Source organism: Akanthomyces muscarius, chromosome 6 (assembly GCF_028009165.1).
Source record: "Akanthomyces muscarius strain Ve6 chromosome 6, whole genome shotgun sequence".
NCBI lineage: Eukaryota > Fungi > Ascomycota > Sordariomycetes > Hypocreales > Cordycipitaceae > Akanthomyces > Akanthomyces muscarius.
In genome coordinates this window covers 753947-777943 of record NC_079246.1, presented here as the reverse complement: position 1 = coordinate 777943, position 23997 = coordinate 753947, and the positions used below count along the sequence as shown (strand labels likewise).

At 54.9% G+C, this 23997-nt stretch overlaps 8 protein-coding genes across 8 annotated transcripts; 3 read left to right on the top strand and 5 right to left on the bottom strand.

The window, feature by feature from the left end:
• Positions 1-1431: 1431 nt before the first annotated feature.
• On the top strand, positions 1432-3405 carry LMH87_000276 (uncharacterized protein; the record flags this gene model as incomplete). The annotated part of the gene is made up of 3 exons (XM_056198157.1): positions 1432-1870; positions 1937-2197; positions 2267-3405. 3 exons carry the CDS (start codon positions 1432-1434, stop codon positions 3403-3405), a joined length of 1839 nt encoding a protein of 612 aa, XP_056055134.1.
• Positions 3406-4716: 1311 nt separating this feature from the next.
• Positions 4717-5928, top strand: LMH87_000275 (uncharacterized protein; the record flags this gene model as incomplete). The annotated part of the gene is made up of 4 exons (XM_056198156.1): positions 4717-4963; positions 5056-5460; positions 5518-5664; positions 5720-5928. The coding sequence occupies 4 exons, from the start codon at positions 4717-4719 to the stop codon at positions 5926-5928; spliced, it is 1008 nt and encodes a 335-aa protein (XP_056055133.1).
• A 583-nt stretch (positions 5929-6511) lies between these two features.
• On the bottom strand, positions 6512-8374 carry LMH87_000274 (uncharacterized protein; the record flags this gene model as incomplete). Its single annotated transcript, XM_056198155.1, has 3 exons — positions 6512-7707; positions 7779-8151; positions 8273-8374. 3 exons carry the CDS (start codon positions 8372-8374, stop codon positions 6512-6514), a joined length of 1671 nt encoding a protein of 556 aa, XP_056055132.1.
• A 629-nt stretch (positions 8375-9003) lies between these two features.
• Positions 9004-11439, bottom strand: LMH87_000273 (uncharacterized protein; the record flags this gene model as incomplete). Its single annotated transcript, XM_056198154.1, has 1 exon — positions 9004-11439. The coding sequence occupies one exon, from the start codon at positions 11437-11439 to the stop codon at positions 9004-9006; it is 2436 nt and encodes an 811-aa protein (XP_056055131.1).
• Positions 11440-12213: 774 nt separating this feature from the next.
• LMH87_000272 (uncharacterized protein) lies at positions 12214-13176 on the bottom strand (the record flags this gene model as incomplete). Its single annotated transcript, XM_056198153.1, has 1 exon — positions 12214-13176. One exon carries the CDS (start codon positions 13174-13176, stop codon positions 12214-12216), a length of 963 nt encoding a protein of 320 aa, XP_056055130.1.
• Positions 13177-14363: 1187 nt separating this feature from the next.
• On the bottom strand, positions 14364-16728 carry LMH87_000271 (uncharacterized protein; the record flags this gene model as incomplete). The annotated part of the gene is made up of 2 exons (XM_056198152.1): positions 14364-16591; positions 16656-16728. 2 exons carry the CDS (start codon positions 16726-16728, stop codon positions 14364-14366), a joined length of 2301 nt encoding a protein of 766 aa, XP_056055129.1.
• Positions 16729-20336: 3608 nt separating this feature from the next.
• Positions 20337-21512, top strand: LMH87_000270 (uncharacterized protein; the record flags this gene model as incomplete). The annotated part of the gene is made up of 4 exons (XM_056198151.1): positions 20337-20376; positions 20421-20582; positions 20892-21000; positions 21047-21512. The coding sequence occupies 4 exons, from the start codon at positions 20337-20339 to the stop codon at positions 21510-21512; spliced, it is 777 nt and encodes a 258-aa protein (XP_056055128.1).
• Positions 21513-21931: 419 nt separating this feature from the next.
• On the bottom strand, positions 21932-23835 carry LMH87_000269 (uncharacterized protein; the record flags this gene model as incomplete). The annotated part of the gene is made up of 3 exons (XM_056198150.1): positions 21932-23404; positions 23481-23689; positions 23763-23835. 3 exons carry the CDS (start codon positions 23833-23835, stop codon positions 21932-21934), a joined length of 1755 nt encoding a protein of 584 aa, XP_056055127.1.
• Between the last annotated feature and the right edge of the window lie 162 nt (positions 23836-23997).

Sequence of the window (23997 nt, the reverse complement as noted above, 5' to 3'; positions counted from 1 at the left end):
CGCCAACCACAGCCGAGGCGGCGCTGTGGGCCTGTGCTGCTTGGGTGTTAACTAATACTGTTTTGCTTGCTTGATCTACTTGTGTGACTGTCCTGTTTGACTGCCCTCGACGGTGGATGCGGACCATTGGAAGTCTTGGCTGCCTTATTCTGTGCTTATTACAGTTCCTATGCGCAGATGGCATCTTAAATTCTACCTTTAGGTATAAAGTTATAGAGTTCACCGTCATTCCACTCGCAGCCAAACGAATCAAGTGCGAACAAGATCAAGCAGGCGAGTAACTGGAGAGAGCACCAGCAACATGACCGCAGCCTGGCGCGCTGCTTCCTCACCGTCGTCGGAACTATCTATATTGATTGTGGGCTGCAATTGAATGCGGGTTGCTGCAGCGGCTAGCGCCGTCCCGGTCCGTATTTTCGCAGCAGACTAACTGATACGAGTTAATCAAGAACGTTTGGGGCAAAAATGCGTCTCTTTGTTGGAGCGGACTCATGCAAGGCAAGGCTCAGGCAGGTGACGAGGTACGTTAGCGCTGGCCGTCAAGACGTCTAGACCTCCAAACGACAGCCACCCTTTCAAACGCTCCCGCCTAAGTAGTTGCCAATGAAGTCGGAGATGCATGTTTAGAGCGCAAGCCTGCTGGGCCCGGACATAGCCCGTCCGGGAGTAGAGCCTAGCTCGTCCCTCGTTTACCCCTCCCAACCAGGCAGCCAGTCGCGTTACTGGCCTTGCCAAATTGCCACGTTGACGCATACTTATTTTCTCCGACATGTATGCGAAGACTAGCAGCGTGACGCCTCGAATATCGACTCAACCTCCGGATTGGTCAGCCACCAAGTACGCTGCAAGCCTCGTTTCCGTGGCGCCTGCATGTCCCACAGCTGGCTTCTTGGCCCCGTCCTGCCCTGTATGACTGGTGGAAGCTTCAGTTCTCTACTCTGTTGCCTTCATTGCCGATACCCGTATTGGAAACAGCTCTTTGCTTCCATTGCCGGCCGCGGCGAATAAGAGGGGACTTGCCGTGCCCCTGGCTTCAAAGACTCATGGCCCATTTTGTCTAAGACTGTGCGACCTGTAAGAGCCAGGCTATCCTAAGGAATGCGCCAGGGCTTGCCGAAGTCCGCACACAATCCAGCCGGTAGATGATCCATTGCCTCGTGGCCATGCAGACGAATGCAGCCTTGTGCGTGCGAGTTCCTAGTTTCTGTTCAGCTAATCAAGCCAGGGTTTGCGTGTCTCGTTTCGCTTGAAAGAGGGGAAACACGGGCTGAACGGTGCGGCTTGGTGTGTAAGGCCGGATTATGTTGAGGGTCTCGTTTTCTGTTCTCCGTATTTATAGGTCGGGCCGCCTCCTTGGTCCCGTTTGGTCTCGTGCCTTTATTATCGTCCACTCCCATTTAATCCGGCTCTTATCTTTACATAGCTCTCGCCATGATGCGCCCCAACTTCTTAGTCATTGTTGCCGACGACTTGGGCTTCAGTGACTGTAGCTGCTTCGGTTCCGAGATCCAAACTCCCAATATTGATGCACTTTCTCGGGAACAGAATGCCCTTCGCTTCACAAACTTCCATGTGGCGGCAGCGTGCTCGCCAACTCGATCGATGCTGATGACCGGGACTGATCACCACATCGCAGGCCTGGGAGAGTTGGCCGAGTTTACTCGTAGCTCTGTTGCACACCAGGGTCAGCCTGGTCATGAAGGATACTTGAATGAGCGCGTTGTGGCTCTTCCAGAGCTCCTGAAAGACGGTGGCTACCACACGATGATGGCCGGAAAGTGGCATCTGGGCTTGAAACCTCAGCACTATCCTATCCGTCGCGGCTTCAACAAGTCTTTTGCCCTTCTGCCTGGCTGTGCCAACCACTATGGTATGTTGGACCCGGCACATAGCCTCAACAAGACAACCTCTCTGCTAACAGCGTCACTTGCGTCAGGCTACGAGCCCCAGTACGAGGAACAGGACCACGCAGACCGTTTCTTCGAAACGGCCACTCGAGCTTTGCATGTCGAGGACAGCCAGATTGCTCAACTCCCGAAAGACTTTTATTCTTCGGATGCTTATGCATCCAAGCTGATCGAGTACCTCTCCGGCCGAGACGATGGTGAAGCCAAGAAGCCATTCTTCGCCTATCTTCCGTTTTCCGCGCCACACTGGCCACTGCAGGCTCCGAAAGATGTGGCAGACAAATACAAAGGTGCGAACTTAATTTCTCGATCGCATGCTGCATCTCTCCAAAGTCAATTGATTAATCAGTACTTCATAGGCATGTACCAACATGGACCGCAAGTTCTGAAATCCGAACGTATCGAGCGTCTCAAGAAGCTTGGTCTCGTTGACAAGGACGTCGTTTCGCACCCGATCGTGCGCGTCGGCGAGCAGGAGTCTCAACAGTGGGAAGACTTGCCCCAAGACACAAGAGACAGCTCTGCCAGGGCAATGGAGGTATATGCAGGCATGGTAGATCGGATGGATTGGAATATTGGTCGCGTTGTTGAACATCTTCGCAAGACGGGCGAATATGACAACACCATGATCCTGTTCATGTCGGATAACGGAGCTGAAGGAGCTTCGTATGAAGCACAACCAATCATGGGAGATAAGGTGGCGGCCCACATTGCCAAGTACTACAACAATTCTCTAGAGAACATTGGTCGAGGTGACTCGTTTGTGTGGTATGGTGCACTTTGGGCACAAGCTGCGACTGCACCATCGAGGCTGTTCAAGATGCACTCAACAGAAGGTGGGTGCCGGGTGCCACTTGTTGTCAAACCTCCCAAGGGCACAGCGACTTCGACTGCGCGTATTACCAAGGCATACTGCACCGTCATGGACATCGTACCAACCTTTTTGGAGATGGCTGGTCTGAGGCACCCAGGGACACATTACAAGGGCCGAGAGATTGCCAAACTGCGAGGAAAAAGCTGGCAGCCATATTTGCAATCTATCCAGATGGCAGAAGGTGAGAAGAGGCGCTGCACAGATGAGGAGTTTGATATCCACGACGACACATATGTGACGGGATTCGAGATTGCCGGCTCAGGGGCTTTGAGACAGGGCCACTGGAAGCTGGTGTTTGTGCCTGCACCGCGAGGACCGCAGGAGTGGGAGCTGTTCCACATGAAGTATGACCCTGGTGAGACCAGAAACCTTCGTTACGCGGAGCCGGCCAAGTTTGCCGAGCTGATGCGTCTGTGGGAAGAGTACAAGGCGGAGGTGGGATCCGTCGGCGTGGCGGGCGAGTTTCCCGAGGCAGTGCAAGGCCAGCGTGCGTCTCTCAATGACGAATTTGCTGACCCGTACAGCTGGATCAAGTTTATCGGTCGACCGAATCTTGTGCCAGGACATTTGGAACACATCCGTCCAGCAATGGACCCGACGGCTTTGAGCGAGGTAATGATCTAGTGAGACGCTGAATGGGGGCACAAGTCTCAGGCCCTGTGGTTCTCGTATCAGCCATGATGAATGAAGTCTTTTGAAGGATTGATTCAGCCCGCTGTATGGCTACTGATGGATGCCGCCTTGCTGTTGTTTGCATGTGGTGAGGCTACCCTGGATGGAAGCTTTTGAAGTGGGAGCGTTGGCAAACGGGCGCAGGGGAGTTCCAGTGCCATGTGCCATGCCAGACAGCCACTGTAGCCACAAGCGAGCGCTGAAGCTTTGCAGCTCAACAGCCTATCGCAGCCCGCCAAAACAGCCTCGACAGCGCTCGCATGCAGCCCCCACAATAGCCTAGTAGTGCTGAAGCTCAGCTAAACCACCATCTTAACTACCTAGGTAAGGTAGGTACTGATGAGCCATGTAGCTTATAATAAGAAAATGCTTGCTTCATATACCTGCTTTGAATGTATCGCGAATGAATGCCATCATTGCTGTGATGTCAATCTTGCGCCAATGATGGTACTATCTGGGCGTTTCAGGACACCACCTCGCTCTCACCTGCCAGGCCACCACCATCTAGGTACCTAGGTAGTAACTAACGTACTAGGTAGGTATTCCGTTGTCCCATCTCCACCTTTTCGATCCCCCTCATCCGTAAAGTAAAAGCTACCTTCCAGATAGGCTGCGTTTCACAAACTTTCGAATCATCTCTCACCTCTTTTCATCAGGATCCTCCCTTGCACCAGCCATTTTGCTCGGGTCAGCGCGATACCTCGGCACCTGCTGTGCCATCCCATCTTGGTCTGGCCTGTAGGCCGGCCGATTTGCCAGTGGGCCTCTGAGCTACGCAGCCCCCGCCCCGCCATCGGGCTCAATCGTCGAGTCAAACCACGCCTGTTCCATCCTTCTCCTCCTCTCGCCATATTCAATCTCAGCTAGTCTACAGCATTGCACGCTACTTTCGATTGCTACCGCTTCTCTGGGAATCTCAACGAACGGTATTATTCTCTGACATTCTCACCACATCGCCAGCGCCTCTGGTGCTGTAACTCATCTCCATCCGGACAAGTTGGCGGCGCTCTCTCCCTCGACTTTTTGCCCTTTCCCATCGAGCTTCAATTCGTTAATGGACACGGCGCTTCTGGCGACTGGCCACGCTGCGATCACCGTTCCGGACTCTGGCCTCGAATCATCGGGGCCATAGCCTGAATACGTCTGTGACCGGCCGCTGCCATCTCGCCAGAGGTAATGACGCTCGACGTCAGCACAAGCGATAGCTCCGCCAACTCGCAACATGTGCCTGCTGCCGCCTCTCGCCCTTCCACCGTTGCCACAATGACGAGCAACTCGTCGCCGCCGGCAAAACAGAATGCTGCGCCGGCTCCGCGCGAGAAGCCGCGCCAGTCTCTCACGAAACGCTATCGCACCGAAATTGCAGCCAGCAGCTCCAGCGTCTTTTCCACCCTTGTCGCATTCCCTCTCGACAGCGTCAAGACGCGCATGCAGACGTACCAATATCGTGGCTTTCTCGATTGCGTGAAGCAAACGTACAAGAAAGAATCTTTGGGCGGCTTTTTTCGGGGTAGGTTGATGATTGCTGTGATCAAGCCTTGATCAAATCTGTGGCAAATTTCACCCTTCTCAACAATATGCTAACGAATCTGCGACAAACAGGCGTGACAGCCCCCATGGCCAGCATCACTCTGGTCCGAACTGTCTCATTTTCGATATACCAACGAGCAAAATACGCCTACGCCGGATGGGTCAAGAAGAATACTGGTTTCGACATTTTACGCCACGTCAATAAGCCGGGTAATTATCCAAACATGTACTCAATCGCCTGCTTCGGCGCGGCCGGTGCAACGGCTGGGGCTGTTATACCCATACTGGCCTGTCCGTTTGAGCTCAGCAAACTCAGTTCGCAAGTTGCTGTTCTGCTAGCAGAGCGCGGCGGGGCCAAGAAGCAGAGCGCCGCCATTGCGCAGAGTTATCAGAACAAAGGCACTTTAAGAACAATGGCCACTATTGTAAAGCATCGAGGCGTCTTGGGCCTCTATACTGGCTTCCGATTACATCAATGCAAGTCGACTCGACAACCGTTGCCCGTGCTTACCCGACGCAGCTAACACTAGCCAGTGCGAGACACCATCGGAACCGGCATTTACTTTATGGTCTATGAAAGTGGAAAGCAACTCGGAACTACATTTGCGGGAGACAGCAGTAACAAGCTCGCTGTTGTCGCTGCGGGTGGCTCCTGCGGCCTTATTTCCTGGGCCATAATATGTACGGTGGACCTGTTGGTTAGCTCATTAACGATGAAGACTAATGTCTGATGCAGATCCAATCGACTCGGCCAAGAGCATTTATCAGCGCAATTCGCTTCTCTACGCACGGGGCGAAAAAGTCGAACCCGCACCGAAAATCACCTTTCTCAAGCGCGACATGTACCGCGGACTGGCAGTGTCCATGAGCCGCTCATGCGTTGTCAATGCCATCTTCTTTTCGTCGTTTGAGTTTATCAAGAAGCACATCAAAGACAACGGCTAAGCCCGTTTTCTACGTCTTTGTTGCCTTTTGCCGATGCTTCCCTGAGAAGATGAGCAATGTAAGATACATGAGCTCTGTCCGACAAAGCGAAAACTCGAACACAAGACCAACCACACCCTACTGATGCATCTACGTCGGCGTTTCTGCTATTGATTTTCGGCAACAGCTCTTTGAATCGTTTTACTACTATTTATTCCTCTTCTTTTTTTCTTCTTCTTCTTGATCCTCTGTCACTAGCTGGTCGTTGAACCGCAACGGGTGGCTCTTTGCGTTTCTTTCAAGAAGATGACTTTTCATTGGTGCAATGTGATGGCTTACTCGGGTGGAAACTAAACTGTATTGGAGATGAAAGCCAGGTTTATATAGCACAAATACCAGCACAAATAACTAAACATGTCAAGAAGTGCAAATAAATTCTTTCCGGTCCTATTTGCATTGATATTAAAAAAAAAAAAAGAAAAAAAAGAAAGCAAACGTATCAATCATTCTGCTTGTATGCTTTAAGCGCCGCCCTGCTCTAAATATATCTTTTTTAATTTTCAAACCCCGTCCTCCCCTCCTCCACCTCGTCACATCACCAGCTTTACTGCTGTCCCGCCAGCTCCTTTTCCACCTGGGCCTTGACGTGATCGCGGACCTTGCGCCAGTCGTTCTCGACGGTCGCGACGCGGCGCTCCCTCGTCTCGAGCCCGACAAACTCGTCGGGCAGCACCTGCTTGGCAAAGTCGAACCCGGGCTCGCCCTTGAGCGCCTTTTCCACGGCGCCCGAGAACTTGGCCGGGTGGGCCGTCGACAGCGAAATGTGCGGGACGCCGGGCGACGCGCGCGCGACGGAGCGCCGCGTGGCGGCGGCGCCGACGGCCGTGTGCGGGTCGAGGACGTACCCGACGCGGCGGTAAAAGTCGGCAATGGTGGCGAGCGTCTCGGCGTCGGTGACGCGCTCGCTCTCAAAGTCGCGCTGGGCGGCGGCGAGCAGGTCCGGGTAGACGGGGCCAAAGGACCCGGCCGCCTTGAGCTGCTGCAGCCAGCCGGCGACCTCCTGGCCGGCCTGGCGCTTGTTCCACTCGTCGCCCATGCCGGCGGTGCCGGCAAACTCGTGGGCGAGGAACCAGAGCAGGCGCTCAAAGTTGCTCGAGACGAGAATGTCCATGGCGGGGCTGAGCGTCTCCTTGACGCCGGACGGATCCGCGTCGACGACGGCGGCGGCGGGCGTCGCGCCATTCTCTCCGGGGCCTTGGGACGACGGCTTGGCGTGCTTTTCGTACGTGCCCGTCCTCCAGAAGCGGTCGAGAATGTCATTCTCGTTGGTGGCAATGACGAGCTTGTCGACCGGCAGGCCCATGCGCTGCGCAAAGTACCCGGCCAGGATGTCGCCAAAGTTGCCCGTGGGCACGACGAAGCGCACCTTGTCGCCCAGCCTGAAGCCGTCGGGCGCCTGCTTCACCAGGGAGAAGTAGGCGTGAAAGTAGTAGACAATCTGGGCGAGGATGCGGCTCCAGTTGATCGAGTTGACGGCGCCGAGGTTGAGGGCGGCGTTGGCGTCCTCGTCGGCAAAGAGCGCCTTGAGAATGTCCTGGCAGTCGTCAAAGGTGCCGCCGACGGAGAGGTTGTAGACGTTGGCGTCGAGGACTGTCGTCATCTGCGCCTCCTGGACGGGGCTGACGCGGCCGGTCGGGAACATGATGAAGACAGAGACGTCCTTTTTGCCGCGGAGGCCGTAGATGGCGGCCGAGCCCGTGTCGCCGCTGGTCGCGCCGACGACGGTGAGATGGTGGCGGTCTGTGATTTTTGTGTTAGCCCCGTCTGGCCCCTTCAACGTAAATTTGCTGCTTGTGTGCTGTCCATCGTACCCTTGCCCGTCTTGCCCTCATTCTTGCGCACGAGAAAGTACTCAAACAGGTTGCCGACAAACTGCAGCGCCACGTCTTTAAACGCAAACGTCGGCCCGTGGAAGAGCTCGAGCAGGTAGTGGCTGTCGTGGAGGTGGACGAGCGGCGTCGTGTCGGCGTGGCGAAAGGTCGCGTAGCTGCGCTTGACAATGTCGCGGAGGTCGGCGGGCGGGATCTCGTCGGGGGAGATGTAGAGCGAGAGCACCTCGTAGGCCAGGTCGGCAAAGGAGAGGTCCTTCCAGGCCTGCCAGTCGGCGGCCGCGGGGATGGCCTCGGGGATGAAGAGGCCGCCATCGGAGGCGAGGCCCTTGAGGACAGCCTGCTCAAACGTGAACTGCAAGGTGCTGGTCAGTATTTTTTTTCCCCCTTTCTTTTCTCTTTTCTCGCCCGTGGAGGACGAGACGCGATGCGCTGGGAACCTTGGCCCGCAGGATGTAACGCGGACGAAAACGTACTCCAGAGTCCTCGCCACGGGTGCTCAGATAGCGATGTGAAGGGTTGCCGGTCGGGGCCTTGGGCTGGGCGTCGGCCGCAGCATTGCCATTGGTCGTCGCCATGGTCTGTGTAGACAAGATGCCGGCAGGTTGATTGTTGTAAATGGCAAAAGAAATCTCGTGACAAATAAAGAAGAAGGCGCCCAAAGAGTCAAGCTTCGGGGAGGTTGCCGCTGTCCGGAGGGCGATCTGATGGCCCTGGGTGGGCAAAAAAACTACCGCAGGTGGGGGGAAGAGGGGACTTGGTGTCGGCGACAGGGTGCTGCAGATTTCGATGCACTTGGCAGACTGCGTTGACGACCAACTTGCTTCTTCTTTGGTGTCAAAGTCTGAAAATATGGTATTTGATTCAGTCAATTGGCGAATGGAAAGTTTCTACCGGTCGCAAGATGGCTATTTTACCCATCATTGACCGCCAACCCGATCCGCCCGAATGCCATTTCATGGAGGGGCAGACGGACGGCGACAGCGGGGGCAGAGTCATGGCCTTCCGACTGTCGGCCCAAGTCGCATGCCAGCGCTACCAGTAACGATTCAGACTGGCCGCCACAACGCTGCTGCGCTAACTAACGTTCCTTTCAAGATTGCGTGCTAACTATTGCGGGCTGTCCGACTGCCTACCAAGGTCATGGTTGAAGACGCCAAAGTATCAAACGTGCCTTTCATTGACTGCATCGGGTCTACTTTTGATACTAATTCAACAAATGTCTCGCCCAAAATTGTGCCTCTTTCCTTGCCAGCCACTCTACGCCATTCATAAAATGGCCGTGCTTGGGTATAACCACCAGGTCAAAGTCCTTGTCCGCATCAATCAACGCACTCGCCATCCGCATCGTCGTCGACGGATCAACCACATTGTCCACCTCGCCCGTCACCAACATCAGCGCGCCGCCCAGCTTCCACGCATTCACGCAGTTGGAGTTTCTCTCGTAGCTCTCGTCTATCGGCCAACTCATAAACATCTCCGCCCACTTGCAGTCGCCCATGCGGTTGTCGTGCGAGCCTGAGAGGGCGATGGCCGCCTTGTAAAAGTCGCTGTGGTGCAGCACCGCCGCGGCCGCGTTTTGTCCGCCGGCGGAGCCTCCCGTGATGCCGACGCGGGAAATGTCCATCCACGGCCGCGTCCTAGCAGCGGCCTGCATCCACTCGATCCGGTCAGGGAAGCCCCCGTCGTTGAGGTTCTTGTACGCGACGTCCCGGAACGCTTTGGAGCGCCCGTTGGTCCCCATGCCGTCAATCAAGACAACCACGTAGCTGTCGCCCGCCCTCCTTCGAGATCCGCCGAGGCCTGCAAACCGCTTTGGCGTAAAGTACTGGAATGGATGAGCGTAAATGACCTCGATAATAGGGTACGTCTTCGTCTCGTCCATATTATGCGGGCGAATGATGACGCCGCAGATATCCGTCTCTCCATCTCTGCCCTTGGTGGTAAACCGCTCTGGCGGTACATACGTTACCGCGGGCTCTAGGTCCACGACTTCTTTCTGCAGGAACACAACCTGCTTAGAGGTGGCCACTTCTACCACAGATGTATGCGGTAAAAGGTCAACACGGGACCATACATCAATGATATATCGGCGGTCGGGGCTGAACTTCCAATTGTGCATTCCGTCCTCGCTCGTCACCAGTCGGAAGTCGGATCCGTCAAAATTGACACAGGCTAAATGCTCATAGTATGGATCCTGGCCAGGAATTACGCCACATGCTGTAAACCAAATCTTCTGCTCTTTTGTGATAACATTTTCCACCGACTTGACCACCCACTCGCCCTGAGTGACCTGGTTCTTGAGACTTCCATCTGACAAATCGAATCGGTAGATGTGGTTCCATCCGTCGCGCTCGCTAGCCCAAAGAACCTCGTTTGTCGCAGGCAACATCTTATACCAGAGTTTCTGGTTATAGTCGACGACTGTGTCGCTGCCGTCCTCCACCAGCATCTTGACGGTGCCGTCGCTGGAAATTTCTAGCAGTCGGACATGCTTGTGTCCACGCTCGTTGAAGATGAAGCGAAACTTGTTGCCGCAGTCTGACCACCCGATACGTTGGATTTGATAGGGATTCGAGAACAAGGAACCATCAATTGATATCTCACGTCGTGCATGCATATCAAAGAGGTGAGGTCGGTCTGTATCAAGATGGTCGCCGGCTCTCCGCCAGCCATTCTTGTAGGTATGGTGGCTCAGCACCTTGGGACGGAACTGATCATCCGGCACAGAGTTTTTGAGCTCCAAGGGGTATCTAGATCCTTCTCTAGTTTGCATCGCTACAGCGTACCGCCCGTTCGGCGACACAGAGGCGTTCTGGTAGCGGTTGTCCTCAAAGCCGTCGAAGGAGAGCTGCATCTCGACTCCATCTTTGCGCATCCACAGATTGTACCGTCGGACAAACATCTCATAGTCTGGTTTTCTTACAGTTTCGATGGCTTGAGACTCAGGCTCGCAGCCACCACCATTGTCCCAGCTTACTCCCAAACCCTCACGCCGGTCTTCGATGTTGACAATGCCACGTTCTTGCTTCAGCTCTAGCACCACGTTACGCCCGCTAGAGGCTTCCCAGAAGCGAAATCTATGGCCGATCGGGGATGTAAATGGGAAAGAGCTTCCGGGAAGCACCTGATCAATGCGACGCTCATTGTTGCCGTCGTGGTCAATCCAGTAGTACCCGAGCATGACGCCTGTCAGATTAACAATGGTCACTGAACACTGACCAGGCGACGTCCTCGGAGAGGGCTTCGTTATGTCGTAGTCTTGTTCAAACTGGTCCTTCTCAAACTCTCCATACCAAACCTCCAGCGCGTTGGCCTCGGAAAACTGCCAGATCTTGTCTGCGTAGTGGAAGCGCACCCAGGCGCCGTCCGAGTCGACATTGAGCCAGGTGAAGGGCAACTGGTCCGCATCTAGCGACTCGCTGGCGCCGCCGTCGACGCTGCCGAGCGTGGTCGCAAGAGCGGCATGGTCAAATGCCGGTTTAGCAGCGCCTCGTGCGCAATCCACCAAGATGAATTGCCACTTATCCAATGGTAAATTCCGTCTGTACCAAAAAACGATGTTCCCAGGCAACCAGCGGGGCACCACCATGGCCCTCGCCGCGCATGCATTTTCGAACTCGGTGATCTCCTTGGCCGTCATTTGGCAACACCGCCTTCGTCGGCGATCTAATGTTTGTAAATTTGTGTTGTTCCGGTCTGCTCTCTTCTCTTGCAATGTTGTGGCGTTTTATTGTCTCTACACAGCGAAAAAATACAACCGCTCATACTCGAGTCAAAGCAGCGCTGTGCGGGCGTTGGCATCCTAATCTCAAAGGAACGCTAGTAAAAGGTCTTCTAGGCAGCAGTGTTTGTTGACGGGCTGCGTATGGATGGCCTTGCATGAGTGGCGTGACATTGGCGGCTAGATAGTGGAGGAGGCTTGCCTGTGTGTTGGTGGCCTTGCTGCATACAGACGATCCCATTGGGAGACAAAGGTAGCCCGATGAAGTCTCTTTGTGATCCAGGATCCGACAGCAAACCCATACGAGTATTATTCGTATTGGCGCTTCTGTCGCCAAGCAAATCTGATCTGAGTACGCATGTCGACATTGCAGTCCGTGACTACAATGGCTATGCACACAACTGCTTCGTCTCGCCTTTTGGGCTCTTCCAAGAAAATGGACAAAGCAAGTCCGGCTTTGCGCATGGGGCGTCGCACAACGCTAAAGACATACACGCAACCGGCTGCGAGCAACCTAAGAAATGGAGATAATTCGTAGTTTCTTCATAACTCGTTTAATCCCACACCAGTGGGTGATTAGCTATAATAAAGCCCTCATGTCTCATCTGTACCAAATACTCAGCATCGTAGCTGAATTCGCATTCAGCTACCACGTCAGAAGCAGTGCAGTGCTGAGCCAGGCACAAGTCTACCTCATTTCGGTAGCGATTTGAGCAACGGCGCAATCCTAGATCGCTTGCTCAATCCTATTCGGTATAGTGGCTTGCTTGCACTGCTCGTTTGTGGTGTTGCCGTTCCCTTGCCAGCCCGCTTTTGCGGCGTCTGCTTGGCAGCAACTGAAGGGTCCTCGAGGGCCTTTTCATTGTCGACTTTGACATGCTGAGGTACTGTTACATCTTCCAGGTTGACGTCGGTCGTATCCCTTGCTTCGTCCTTGGTCTCATCCTCCTCCGCTACTTGGGCCGGGGCTTCGTCTAAATTGACTCCAGCGACCTGCTCTGCTTCTTCCACCACGACAGGTTCCGACTTCTTCGGCCGCCCTCTTTTTCTGGCCGCCTCCCCCGGCTTGTTTCCCTCTGTCGTTTCCGAATGCGTAACCGCAGCTTCTTGTGTTTCCTTCCCCGCTTTTTTCGGCCTCCCTCTCTTCTTCTTGGCAGGTTTCACCGGCGAAGGCTGTATCTCATAAATGTCGTCCTCTACTTCGGTTTCCTTTACTGCTCGAGTTCCATTGAGTTCGTATCCTTCTTCATCGCTATCGAGAAGGACCTTTGTAGATTGTTTTTCCTGCGTCTGCTCGGGCGTGCCGAGCTGGATAGATGCCGCAATGTCCCCTCCGGGTTGAGATTTGCCACGTCGCTGCTTCGTCGTCCTTGACTTCGACGGAGTCGACCTCTTTGAGGGTGTTTTTTGGCGCTGAGATTGGGCGCTCGATTGCGGTGGGAGCTGAGGTAATACGCCGTCATGGTCCCTCTGTCGCTCCGGATTACTAGACACCGGAAGTTCCAGAGTGACATATTGTTGTTTCTGGCTGCTAGACAGGCCACGAGGATTGATGATGAGCGACGGATCTTCGCCGATAGACATTGTGGGCGCCAAAGTACTTGGAATCTTCGCCTCATCAACGTCTTCAGTTTCGCCAATGTCACCCGGAGGCATTGTCGGCGGGATGCTGCTGTAGATTGGCGGTGCTGTTGGTGGTAGGGAACTGTCTACGCCATCTTTTGCGCGTCCACTGAATCGTTGCCTCTTCCTGGACGGTGGTCCCATTTTCTTTTCCTCGCCAATACCTGCACCCCCAGTCCCGCAATCTGCGAAATCAGTCTCCGTCGCCCAGCCAGCCTGAGGTCCGCCAACTCTTTGATCCTCCTCCGCACTGCTTGGAAATGCATATGGGTCTACAGCCCCTGCGATGTCTTGCCTCAACCTTTTTTCTTTCATAATAGCCGACTTGACCGCGTGGGAAGTGTGGCCACGATTCGGATCCCCTACAGCCAATGGTGTGCCTTCTGGGTACTGGGACGGTAGCGACACAGGGTCCGTTTGCTCGGTCCCAGCCGGCGCTGTCAGCTGGAGGCTCCAACTATCGACGCCGCCGTCTCTGAGCTGCTGCTGCCGGGCCGCAGCAATTTGCTGTTCCTTGTAAATGCCCTGAAAAAAGACGGGGTCTGTCGACGATGTTGCCAAGCTCGCAGGCTCTGACCTGGTGCTTGCAAACGAGGGAGGGTCCTCTGTTTGAGCTGCAGGCGGTGGCGAAAAGGTATTACCCTCCGACTCATCGTCGGAGTCAGCTATAAAGGCGGGAGCCATGTGGCCATTGAAGTATCTGCGTCGCAAGAGACTGTTCTTGGTGGTTCATTGCAGCGGCATCTTCATGGTGATGCGCGTGGTCGCGACGGTCACCAACGCGAACTCACGTGACCCATTAACAAGCACCACCTCCGCACCAGCGTGTCTCGATGTCGTTTCAACGCAATATTTATTTGAGCATAAACATAAATTGGTCACTGAATACAGAAATCGTCTTGGATGCTATTTGTCCATTATTATATAAACCCAACTGGGCTTTTTTGTCCCGAATTGGGAACTATGTATCTATGTTGAATGTGCGCCTCGCCAATGTCCCATGTCCCTAAAACCCGTGGGTTGAATAAACTTTTTGTCGGGATGCACCAGCAAGCGCATCTGTCGCCAACCTCCCAAAAAACGCCGATGTTGAAATCGTAGCCGGCATGAATTCGCGCAGCCTTCCATAAAAAACACTTTGTAAATGATTCATTCTTTAATAACACATTATCACGTCATCCTGTCCCGTAACCCACCCCAAGCCGGCATGTTGTAGCCGCTTATTTGGTGTACTGGGCACGGAAAGCCTTGGCAGCGCTGACCATGTTGGCCAGAGCCTCCTTGGTCTCCTTCCACTGGCGGGTCTTAAGACCGCAGTCGGGGTCGATCCAAAGCTGCTCAGGCTTGAGGAACTGGAGCATCTCCTGGATGCGGTCCTTGATCTCCTGCTCGCTGGGAACACGGGGAGAGTGGATGTCGTAGACACCGGGACCGATGTGGCGCGGGTAGGCAGAGTCGACGAAGACGCGGAGGAGCTTGGCGTCAGACTTGCTGTTCTCGATGGAGAGGACATCGGCATCGAGGGCAGCGATGGCGTGGAAGAAGTCCTGGAACTCGGAGTAGCAGAAGTGGGAGTGGATCTGAGTGGCGTTCTCGACACCAGCAGTGGACAGCTTGAAAGCGTTGACGGCCCAAGCAAGGTAAGCATCACGCTCCTTGCCAGAGCGGAGAGGGAGACCCTCGCGGAGAGCGGGCTCGTCGACCTGGATGACGTCGACGCCGGCCTTCTCGAGGTCGACGACTTCGTCACGGAGGGCAAGAGCAAGCTGCTCAGCCTGGACGGACTGGTGGACATCGTCACGGGGGAAAGACCATCGCAGGCAGGTGACAGGGCCAGTAAGCATACCCTTCATGGGCTTGTCAGAGACGGAGACGGCGTACTTGGACTCCTTGACAGTCATGGGGGCAGGGCGAGAGATGTCACCAACAATGATGGGAGGGCGAACGCAGCGAGAGCCGTACGACTGGACCCAGGCGTGGGTGGTGAAAGCATAGCCGTCAAGGCGCTCACCGAAGTACTGGACCATGTCGTTACGCTCAGGCTCGCCGTGGACGTAGACGTCGAGGCCAAGTTCCTTCTGGATGCGAACGTTGTCATCAATCTCCTTCTCGATGAACTTGTCGTACTCAGCCTCGGTGATCTCACCCTTGGTGAGGCGCTGACGCTGCTGGCGAATCTCCTTGGTCTGGGGGAAAGAGCCGATAGTAGTGGTGGGGAAGAGAGGAAGGTTGAGCTTCTTCTCCTGCTCGCCAATACGGGTGGGGAACTCGGCCTTGCGGCTGTAGTCCTGGGCAGTAATCTTGGACTGGCGCTCCTTGACCTGGGGGTTGTTGGTGCGGGCAGAAGAGGCACGAGCCTGCATGGACTTGGCGTTGGCCTCGAGCTGCTCCTTGACGGAGGCGGGGCCCTCAGTGACGGCCTTGGCAATCAGGGCAATCTCAACAGCCTTCTCGGAGGCGAAAGAGAACCAATCAGCGACCTCGGCGTCAAGCTTCTTCTCAGAGGCAAGAGTGTGGGGAGTGTGGAGGAGGGAAGAAGAGGTAGCAGCAATGACGCGGTCCTTGCCAAGCTTCTGAATGGCAGACTCAACAGTCTCAATGGCGCGCTTGAGGTTGGTCTTCCAGATGTTGCGGCCGTCGACGACACCAGCGGAGAGGATGGTCTTGGGGCCAAGGGCACCGATGACGGTCTCGAGCTGCTCAGGGTTGCGGACAAGGTCAACGTGGACAGCGTAGATATCCTTGGGGACGAGGTCAAGGTTGTGGACGATGTCACCGAAGTAGGTGGTGAAGACGAGCTTGGGGATCTTGTCGCCAAGGCTGGCGAGCTTCTCGTAGGTAGGCTTGAAAGCAGCCTTGGTCTTGGCGGGAAGGTCGAAGACGAGAACAGGCTCATCAATCTGGACAGTCTCGGCACCAGCCTCCTTCAGCTGAGTGAGGTACTGCTCATAAACGGGCAGAAGCTTGTCGAGAAGGTCAATGGGGTCAACAGACTGGCCACGGTCAGCCTTGCCGAGGTGAAGGAAGGTCACGGGGCCGACGAGGACGGGGCGAGTCTCGATGCCAGCCTCCTTGGCCTCCTTGAACTCGGTGACAGCCTTGGGGGTGTCGACGAGCTTGAAGGTCTGGTTGTCCTGGAGGGTAGGCTTGACGTAGTGGTAGTTGGAGTCGAACCACTTGACCATCTCCAGGGAGGGGACATCGACGCCACCCTTCTGGTGACCACGGCCCATGGCGAAGTACTGGTCGATGGTGTCGAGACCATCCTTGGTGTAGCGATCAGGGACAGCACCGAAGTCCTGGATCTGGTGGAGGACCTGGTCGTACAGAGCAAAGTCGTTGCTGGGGATGGAGCTGACGCCAGCATCCTTCTGGATCTTCCAGTGAGCAAGGCGAAGACGCTTGGCCTCAGCAAGGAGATCAGCCTGAGAGATCTTGCCACCCCAGTCTGAAGATGCAATGTTAGCAACGAGAATTGTATGAAACAGTATCGAGTGGGCGGGGGTACTAACAAGCTTCGGTAGCCTTCTTCAGGTCACGGTTGACACCCATGCGGGGGAAACCGAGAACAGCGGACTGAACCATTTTGGCGGTTATCCCGAAGATTCTGAACGGAATATTTGTTTATGTCTGGAGATGACAAGAAGTGTGGTTAGCGGGGGAGTTCAAGGTCAGGCCAGGAAACTTGACTGTTGAGGGGAAATTTTCGGTGATGGCGGGGCAGCCGATGAAGCCGGAACGGCGAGGGGCAGAAGAGGGATTGGCACATACAAAGTAAAAACCTGCTGGTATCTCAATGAACCAAAGACAGGTGTGAAATCCTTCAAGAAGCACAGAAGCGACTCTTAAAAGGAAAAGGAGAAATGGGATGAAGGGGAGATGAGGGAAAAAGAGAGCTGCTGAGAGGAGAGCGGGTGGGCTTGCATGTATATACCTGATAAAGGCGGAGGCGGGGAGCAGAACCGCGCAGAAAAAAAAGTCGGTGGTGGAAGAGGAAGCGGGGGAGGGGTTGCGTTGGGCTGCCTGGCGGGAGAGTGGAAAGTACCTACTGGTACAGCAGCGGTAGCGGAGAGCTCATTTCATTGGACGAGGAAACAGGGAACTACAGAGGAGCTCCAGGGGTTGCCCCAGCAAACAACTATCTGTAGCTTGCACCATACGACAAAGATTACAGGGTCTTTTAGTTGGGCTAAGGGTCTACTTATGGTCGCCAGACCAACCAATGAGCATTACAATTAGGGGGGGTCAAATCTTGTGAAAGGGCTTGCTGCTAAATCAAGTTTGTCACCATGATTTGCTCGGGCTAGTCGCAGTTCACAGTGACTGTTGAGCGAGGCAGCCCCGACAACGGCCGAAAGAATCGTCTCGTCAACCGCACTGTGGCACTGTGTAATACCAAACGCCAGGCTGGTGAGGGGCTCTGGTGGGGGACTTGAGCATGGCGTGCTGGCAGAGCTGTATTCGCTGCACTGCAGTCCCAGCTAGAGCTCTCTCGTTTTCGTAATGCCCAGTATAACGCCCCTCACTTGCTTGGTCTACTCGGTAGCTACGCAATTTCCTGCACTGTCGGCTAACACGAGCCACTCATTGCACGTGTGGGCGCAGAATTGGCTGCTGCTTGCCAGGGATTGGGATTGTTACAGCGCGTGGCTGCAGCACAGCTGGGCCTGGTGGATTTCGCAGCGGCCGGCTGGTGGGTTATGAGACACAGCCAGGGACCCAGAGAGGGGCAGGAGGGGGATTTTCTGCCCCTCCTCCCCTCTTCAACACACTCACCAGAGCTCGATACCGCCCGGCTCTGTGCTAACACCACAAACTATGATTGCGCCATCACCAGGCCCGCATCTTTTAGCTCGAGAAAAGCCAAGCTTGTCCGGATCGAGGAGCATCAATGAGGCAAGAATTTTGACTCTCCTGGCAGCCTTTGGCTTTTTGTCGCCGAGGGCCCGATGTCCCGACACCAACACTTTGAAGCGACCTTGCGACGCCGCCAGGACAACCGAATGTAGCCGGTTTCTGCTGCTATGTTTTTATAGACGGCGCATGACATGGCATTGAAATCGACTGATGTCGAGGTTATCTTGCTTCAGAAGCTTCCACGGTAGCGAGGCGGCGAGGGCCCAAAGCCTTCCAATCGCGACGACCCATAACTGCCCGAGATCCGGAAAGTTCCTGTTCTTCTTTAGAGATCAGTAATAGCGCATCAACGATTTCAATGCGAAGACTAGAAACCGTCGTAGTAGTAACGTACAATTCTAAATGACTGCAGCACTGCTCGCTCACTATGACCGAGTTCGACGTTGTTTCGGCTGTCGTCCAATACTGACGCCACTATCGAAAAAAACTTCAACGTTGTAGCCCGAGCCTCCAGATAGATACCTTAGGCCTGGCCTAGAAGCCACACATGTGCTGGTGCCTTCAACGATCCGACCTACTGAGACACTGAGCCGCAGAATAGGTTTACGTACCTACCTGTAGGTAGGTAGTCGGTACAAGCAAACGGGCGCGTGCTGCCAGCTGGCCGGGACGCACCACCTCTGACCCCGACAATAATACCGTTCGTCCGCAATCAAAACAAATTTATTCAGCAATGCTATACTAATTCGTACTTCAACGACCATAACGGCATATTCTACTCTCTCTACCTTTTTCTCTACAACGCTATGCCGTCAAATATCCTGTGCCGCCAACCCCTGCCTCACAATGCCTCCATCACACCTTCCGCCGCCGGGCGCGAGCTGGTCTCCTGATGGCTGCTGGCCGCCACGACTGCAACTTTCTACATGACACATTGCTCGCTGCCCTCTTTCGTTATTGAGATCAACTCTTAATACGCTCGTCAGCATTGTCTTTCAATTGCATCTAGATGATACAAACTCCCTCTCACCCTTAAACTGTGGCAAACTTCGAATAGCACGCCCACAGCAACGCTTGCCGTGGTCATGCTGAGCCTCTGCGGTTGCTTTTCTCGGCATCGAGGCAAAAGATCATCAAGCGCATCCATTGAGACAGCGCCGTCCAAAGTCACAGCTCGCCATGGGCTGTCCAAAGTGACTCACAGTGCCGTCGTTTCTCGAGATCTGAGCAGGTTGAGCTTGGATGACTTTGGCGTCCAAACTTTGGACTTGCCCAAGAGAAAGACCAGCAACGCGCTTGAGACGGTCAAGTCAAAGCTGATACGACACTTGTCCTATGACAAGGATCCACCGCAAAGGCTGCAAACTTCTCCTGACAACGACAAGGACGAGATTGCTCGCCGTGCAGAGCTTCGCCGGTTCCGAGCCCAAAGAATTCAGGAGGAGTTGAACGAAGACCACAGCAAGTCTGTATCAACTCATATTTCTATCCGAAGCACAAGATATTTGACGCCCTTTATTGACATTGGCCATCCTGGTCATGGCCCCAGGGATGCCATCGAATTCTCCATTGATAGCAGCGGCCACCTGCCTGCACCATCCCCATCCCCTATACAAAGCCTATCGTCCTTCAAGATCAGATCTCGGAATTCTTCAATGAAACGATGGAGTAGCTGCCCGGCTACAATTGGTGAGCAATCGGGCCTAATCGCTACGCCGCTCTACACTACTTCAAACGCACCACCGTCATGGAAACGCCACACTGCACCCGGGAAGATATCAGAATCCAAGTCGCTGCCGAACCTGCTACAGCCCAACATGAGAGTTCCCCAATTAGCACGAACGAAAGAGACTATCCCTGGCAGTGACAGTCACGCTACATTAGATGTTTGGCTTGCGCTTCAAGAGTCACTGCCGCGAGGCAGCCCCTCCTTGAGTGTGCGGGATCATAGGCTGCCGTCCCCCGGATTTCATCGGCGTCAGAACACTCCTGTTGATAACAGACTTTCCGAATTCAGTCAGGATACCGTCACAATATCTTACCCGGTTCGACAGAGTGGCACTTCGCAGCGTCGCCCATCAGCATCGCGTTGCGCGATTCAACAGCGGGGATCGCAAGGAACGACCGGATCAAAGTCGGGCTCTGCCAATCGTGATCGACAAGGTAGCTTGGCTATTCCTTTCGGTGGAAAGAAAAACGCATCCTCGAGCTCCAGTCAGGGAAGAATAGTGCTGCCCGAGACACCTGGAGGAATTTCCTCCTCATATTATCCATCTGTCCTGCCAAGCGTACAACCTAGTCCGAGTCACTCCAATTCGCCGGCCAATGTCCTAAGCATGCAAGACTTGCAAAGTCTAGAGCTGTCTCCTTTCGAATGTAAGTATTTCCTTATTGCCAAAAGTGTTTCTGACAGATAGCAGGGCATGATGATAACTCCATCCTCAGAAGATTTGGTGGCGAAGGTCACAGCTCATACGCAACGGCAGATGACGGTGATGATAGCTCACAAGACTCTCCACGCATCTACAATGGCATTTTCAAGAAAAGCAACGACGGCCAGGTTGACGCGAGACAACCAACGAGTAGGCGGATCACTCACACTTTGAGCATTCGCAAACGACGTCAAAACAGTAGATCGGATACAACTGCCGAGGATTCCAGTTTTGCAACACCCAAGAGGAAAAACTGTCCTCGCACGGAGAGGACGGGACTTCCCACAATCTGGCGATCTGGGAGCGGATCCTGGGATATCCAGGCTAGTCTTCCTAGACGTATCTCTTCCAGGCTTTGGTATCAATCACGCACAGCCTCAGCGACCACTCCCGAATCGAGCGCCCCAATGCAAGTGTGCCAGGAAGGTAGCGCAGAGAATGAAATTGGGTTTTCGACAGGTGATACAGTAGGAGCCAACAAATCTGAAGCAAACAATCGCACGACACTACAGAGGAGCAAGGTAGACGAGTCGGCTGAGTCGGGCGGAAAACGGGCAAATAATGCGAGGTAAGTTGTATTCCGGAGGAAATTACCTTTCTAACAGGATCAGTAGCAGAGCACATCGCATGTCAATTAATTCCGCACAGCAGCATGCCTTGTCTCAGGATTCAGTTGCATACAGTGCTTTGCAAAAGGTCTCTCAACGGAACGTTTCGGCACCTCCTCTGTCATGGACAAAATACCAAACACGGAAACAGAAAAACAAATCGGCAAACTTGGTCAAGCCTCAACCGAAGAGGGGTATGGCCAGTGATCACCATAGACCCGGACAGCCGAGTCTTCGAGTATTGACCGAGAACAATGACGTCCGTTCCATTAGTTTCCCGGCAAAGATGGGTGACTTGGTAGAGGCTGTACTCACGAGAATAATTCCCTCGCGCAAATCGTCAAACGATTTGAAGCATTCGAGTTCGGAACCAGCAGCTAGCAAGATTTTGCCGTTGGAGCCTCTGAGAATTAACGAAGGCCAGACTTCCCCGGTCTTGGGCGAAATTGAGATGTTTCGGCCTGCGCGATAAATACCCGTCTCGAAAAATCAAGCAAATCGTTTTTTTTTTTTCACATTTGTCGCCTTGCAACTCCGTTGCAACCAAGTGCGACTACAGGAGTTCAATTCAAGCCACCCTCTTTTTAGAGTTATTCAACCTTAATGTATGAGGCATTGTAGGCCACTCTCTGTAGTGCTTGAGGGGGGGAACAAGACGAACATGCATTTACAAGCTGCTCATTAATGCCAATGGTATCTATATATATGGACAACCAAACATATCTTATGTAGCAACAGATGTATCAATGAACTTTAAATACTGCCCTGCAATGCGCGCAAACAATCACGAATGCTAACCGCTGAAACGTGTGCGAGTCGCTGTACAGTGCCTTGTGTACATATGTCGTTGAACCCTAGGAAAACGCTGTCATGCATAGAAATTTTGCAACCTCAAACTTCCTGAAGCTCCATCGCCTGCTGACGCTGTGCTTTTTCTCTCTCCGCTTCACGGATCTGCTCTCTTTCCTGCCGAAGACGTCGCTCCTCTGCCCTCCGCGCCAACTTCTCACGCCTCTCACGCAGCGCGACGCAAAACTTGGACCGCGCACGAATGGCTTCTCCTTTCCAGATGAAGACGAAAGGAATGATGCACATGACGGCGAGCAGGCCGCCGAGCAGCGAGCAGGCGCCCGCGATGCCGAGGCGCTCAAACATGCGCGTCGTGGCAAAGGGCAGCACGACGGCGAGGATGGAGCGGCTCGTGGAGGAGGCGGCGTTGGCGGAGGCGGCAAAGATTTCGTAGGCGTCGACGAGGTAGTTGAGGATGGCGAAGAAGATGAGGATCATGCCCATGCCAAAGGGGATGCCGGCGAGCAGGGGGACGACAAAGTGCACGCCGGGCCGGGCGCTCCAGCCCATCCAGAAGAGGGAGATGACGAAGAGCGGCCCGCCGATGCAGGCGAGCGGCAGGCGGCGGTACTCTTCGCGCTTGGTCCAGGCGGCGCCGCGGGCCTGGGCGCGGGCGAGCACGGCGTCCCAGTTCCAGAAGATGGGAAAGGCAATGGCGGCGCCGACGCCGACGGAGAGGTAGGTGAGGCCGGTCTCGCCGGGGCTGAGGTGATAGAGCCCCTGGTAGATGATGGGGTAGGCCTGGAAGGACATGTAGAAGACGGCGTAGACGAGGCCGAGGTAGGCGCAGCAGCAGGCGACAATGGGCTCGGTGAAGAGCATGCGCAGGGGCCGGGCGAGGACGACGCTGACGAGCTGGCCGAGGTCCGTCTCCTCGAGCTCGCGCGGGGCGACGACCTTGTTGTGGGTCGGGTCTTGCCGGCGGAGGCGGCGGGCGCGGCGCTCGAGCAGGACAGGCTCGTACGTCTCGGGGAGGAAGAGGACGCAGGCGAGGGTGGCGCCGGCGTACATGAGGTTGACCCAAAAGGCCCAGCGCCAGCCGACGGTGTCGGCCGTGTAGCCCGAGATGACGGGGCTGATGAGCGGGCCGAGGGTGGTGACGACCATGAAGATGCCAAAGGCGCGGCCGCGCTCGCGGGCGTCGCCGTAGATGTCGGCGAGGATGCCGGCGACAATGGCAATGGGCGAGGCGGCAAAGACGCCGGTGAAGAAGCGCAGCACGAGCAGCGCGCCCCACGAGGGCGCGAGCGCGCAGCCCATGGTGAAGAGGGTGAAGCTGGTAAAGGTGACGAGCGTCAGGTTGCGCCGGCCAATGTGCTCGCTGAGCGGGCCCCAGATGAGCGGGCCGAAGACGTAGCCGACGAGGAAGACGGAGATGGGTAGCACGCGCTGCTCCTGCGAGGCGACGCCAAAGTAGTCTGCGATGAATGGAATGGCCTGGCTGGGTAGAGCGGACCCAATCGTCGAGTTGAGGACCAGCATCGACGTCAAGGCGACGACGAGGTACTTTTTGGTCTGAAAGCCAGTCGGCGCATTTGGGTCAGTTTTGTTGTGTTAGAGGAGTAAGAGGCAATCAGGTTGGACAACGGACCTTGGACCAGTTTTTGGGGTTCTCGGGGTCATCGACTTTCCATTCTATCGTCTCGTAGCCAGGACGGCTGCGTGTGCGGGAGCGGATCTGGTCCAACGCATTGAGATTGTCCTCCTCGAGGTCGTCCTCCTCGGGCAAGGTCGAGTCGACGATGTCCTCTTCCACTTCTCGATTCATTTCAGCACTGGGTAGATGATGCTGCCCCTCATCTATGTGAAATGTCAGAATTGGTAAGCAGGGCAAATGTAACTGGTTGGGGAACGCAGCTGGGGGAGGACATACAATGGCCGCTCGAGGTTTCTTTCCCCTCGCCGACAACGGTAGAGTCGCTGCCGGTCATATTGCCGCCGCTCATTCTAGTACGACTGCCCGGGTTAATGTTCTCCGACTCGGCTGTGTCATGACAAGTCACGGAACCAGGCTGTGCTATGTGTGTGTAGTCGCCCGCGTCGGCCTTCTTTGCGCGGCAAAACTATCCAAGTCTTGCAGAGGCGGTTCCAGCAGTGAGCTCTTGCAT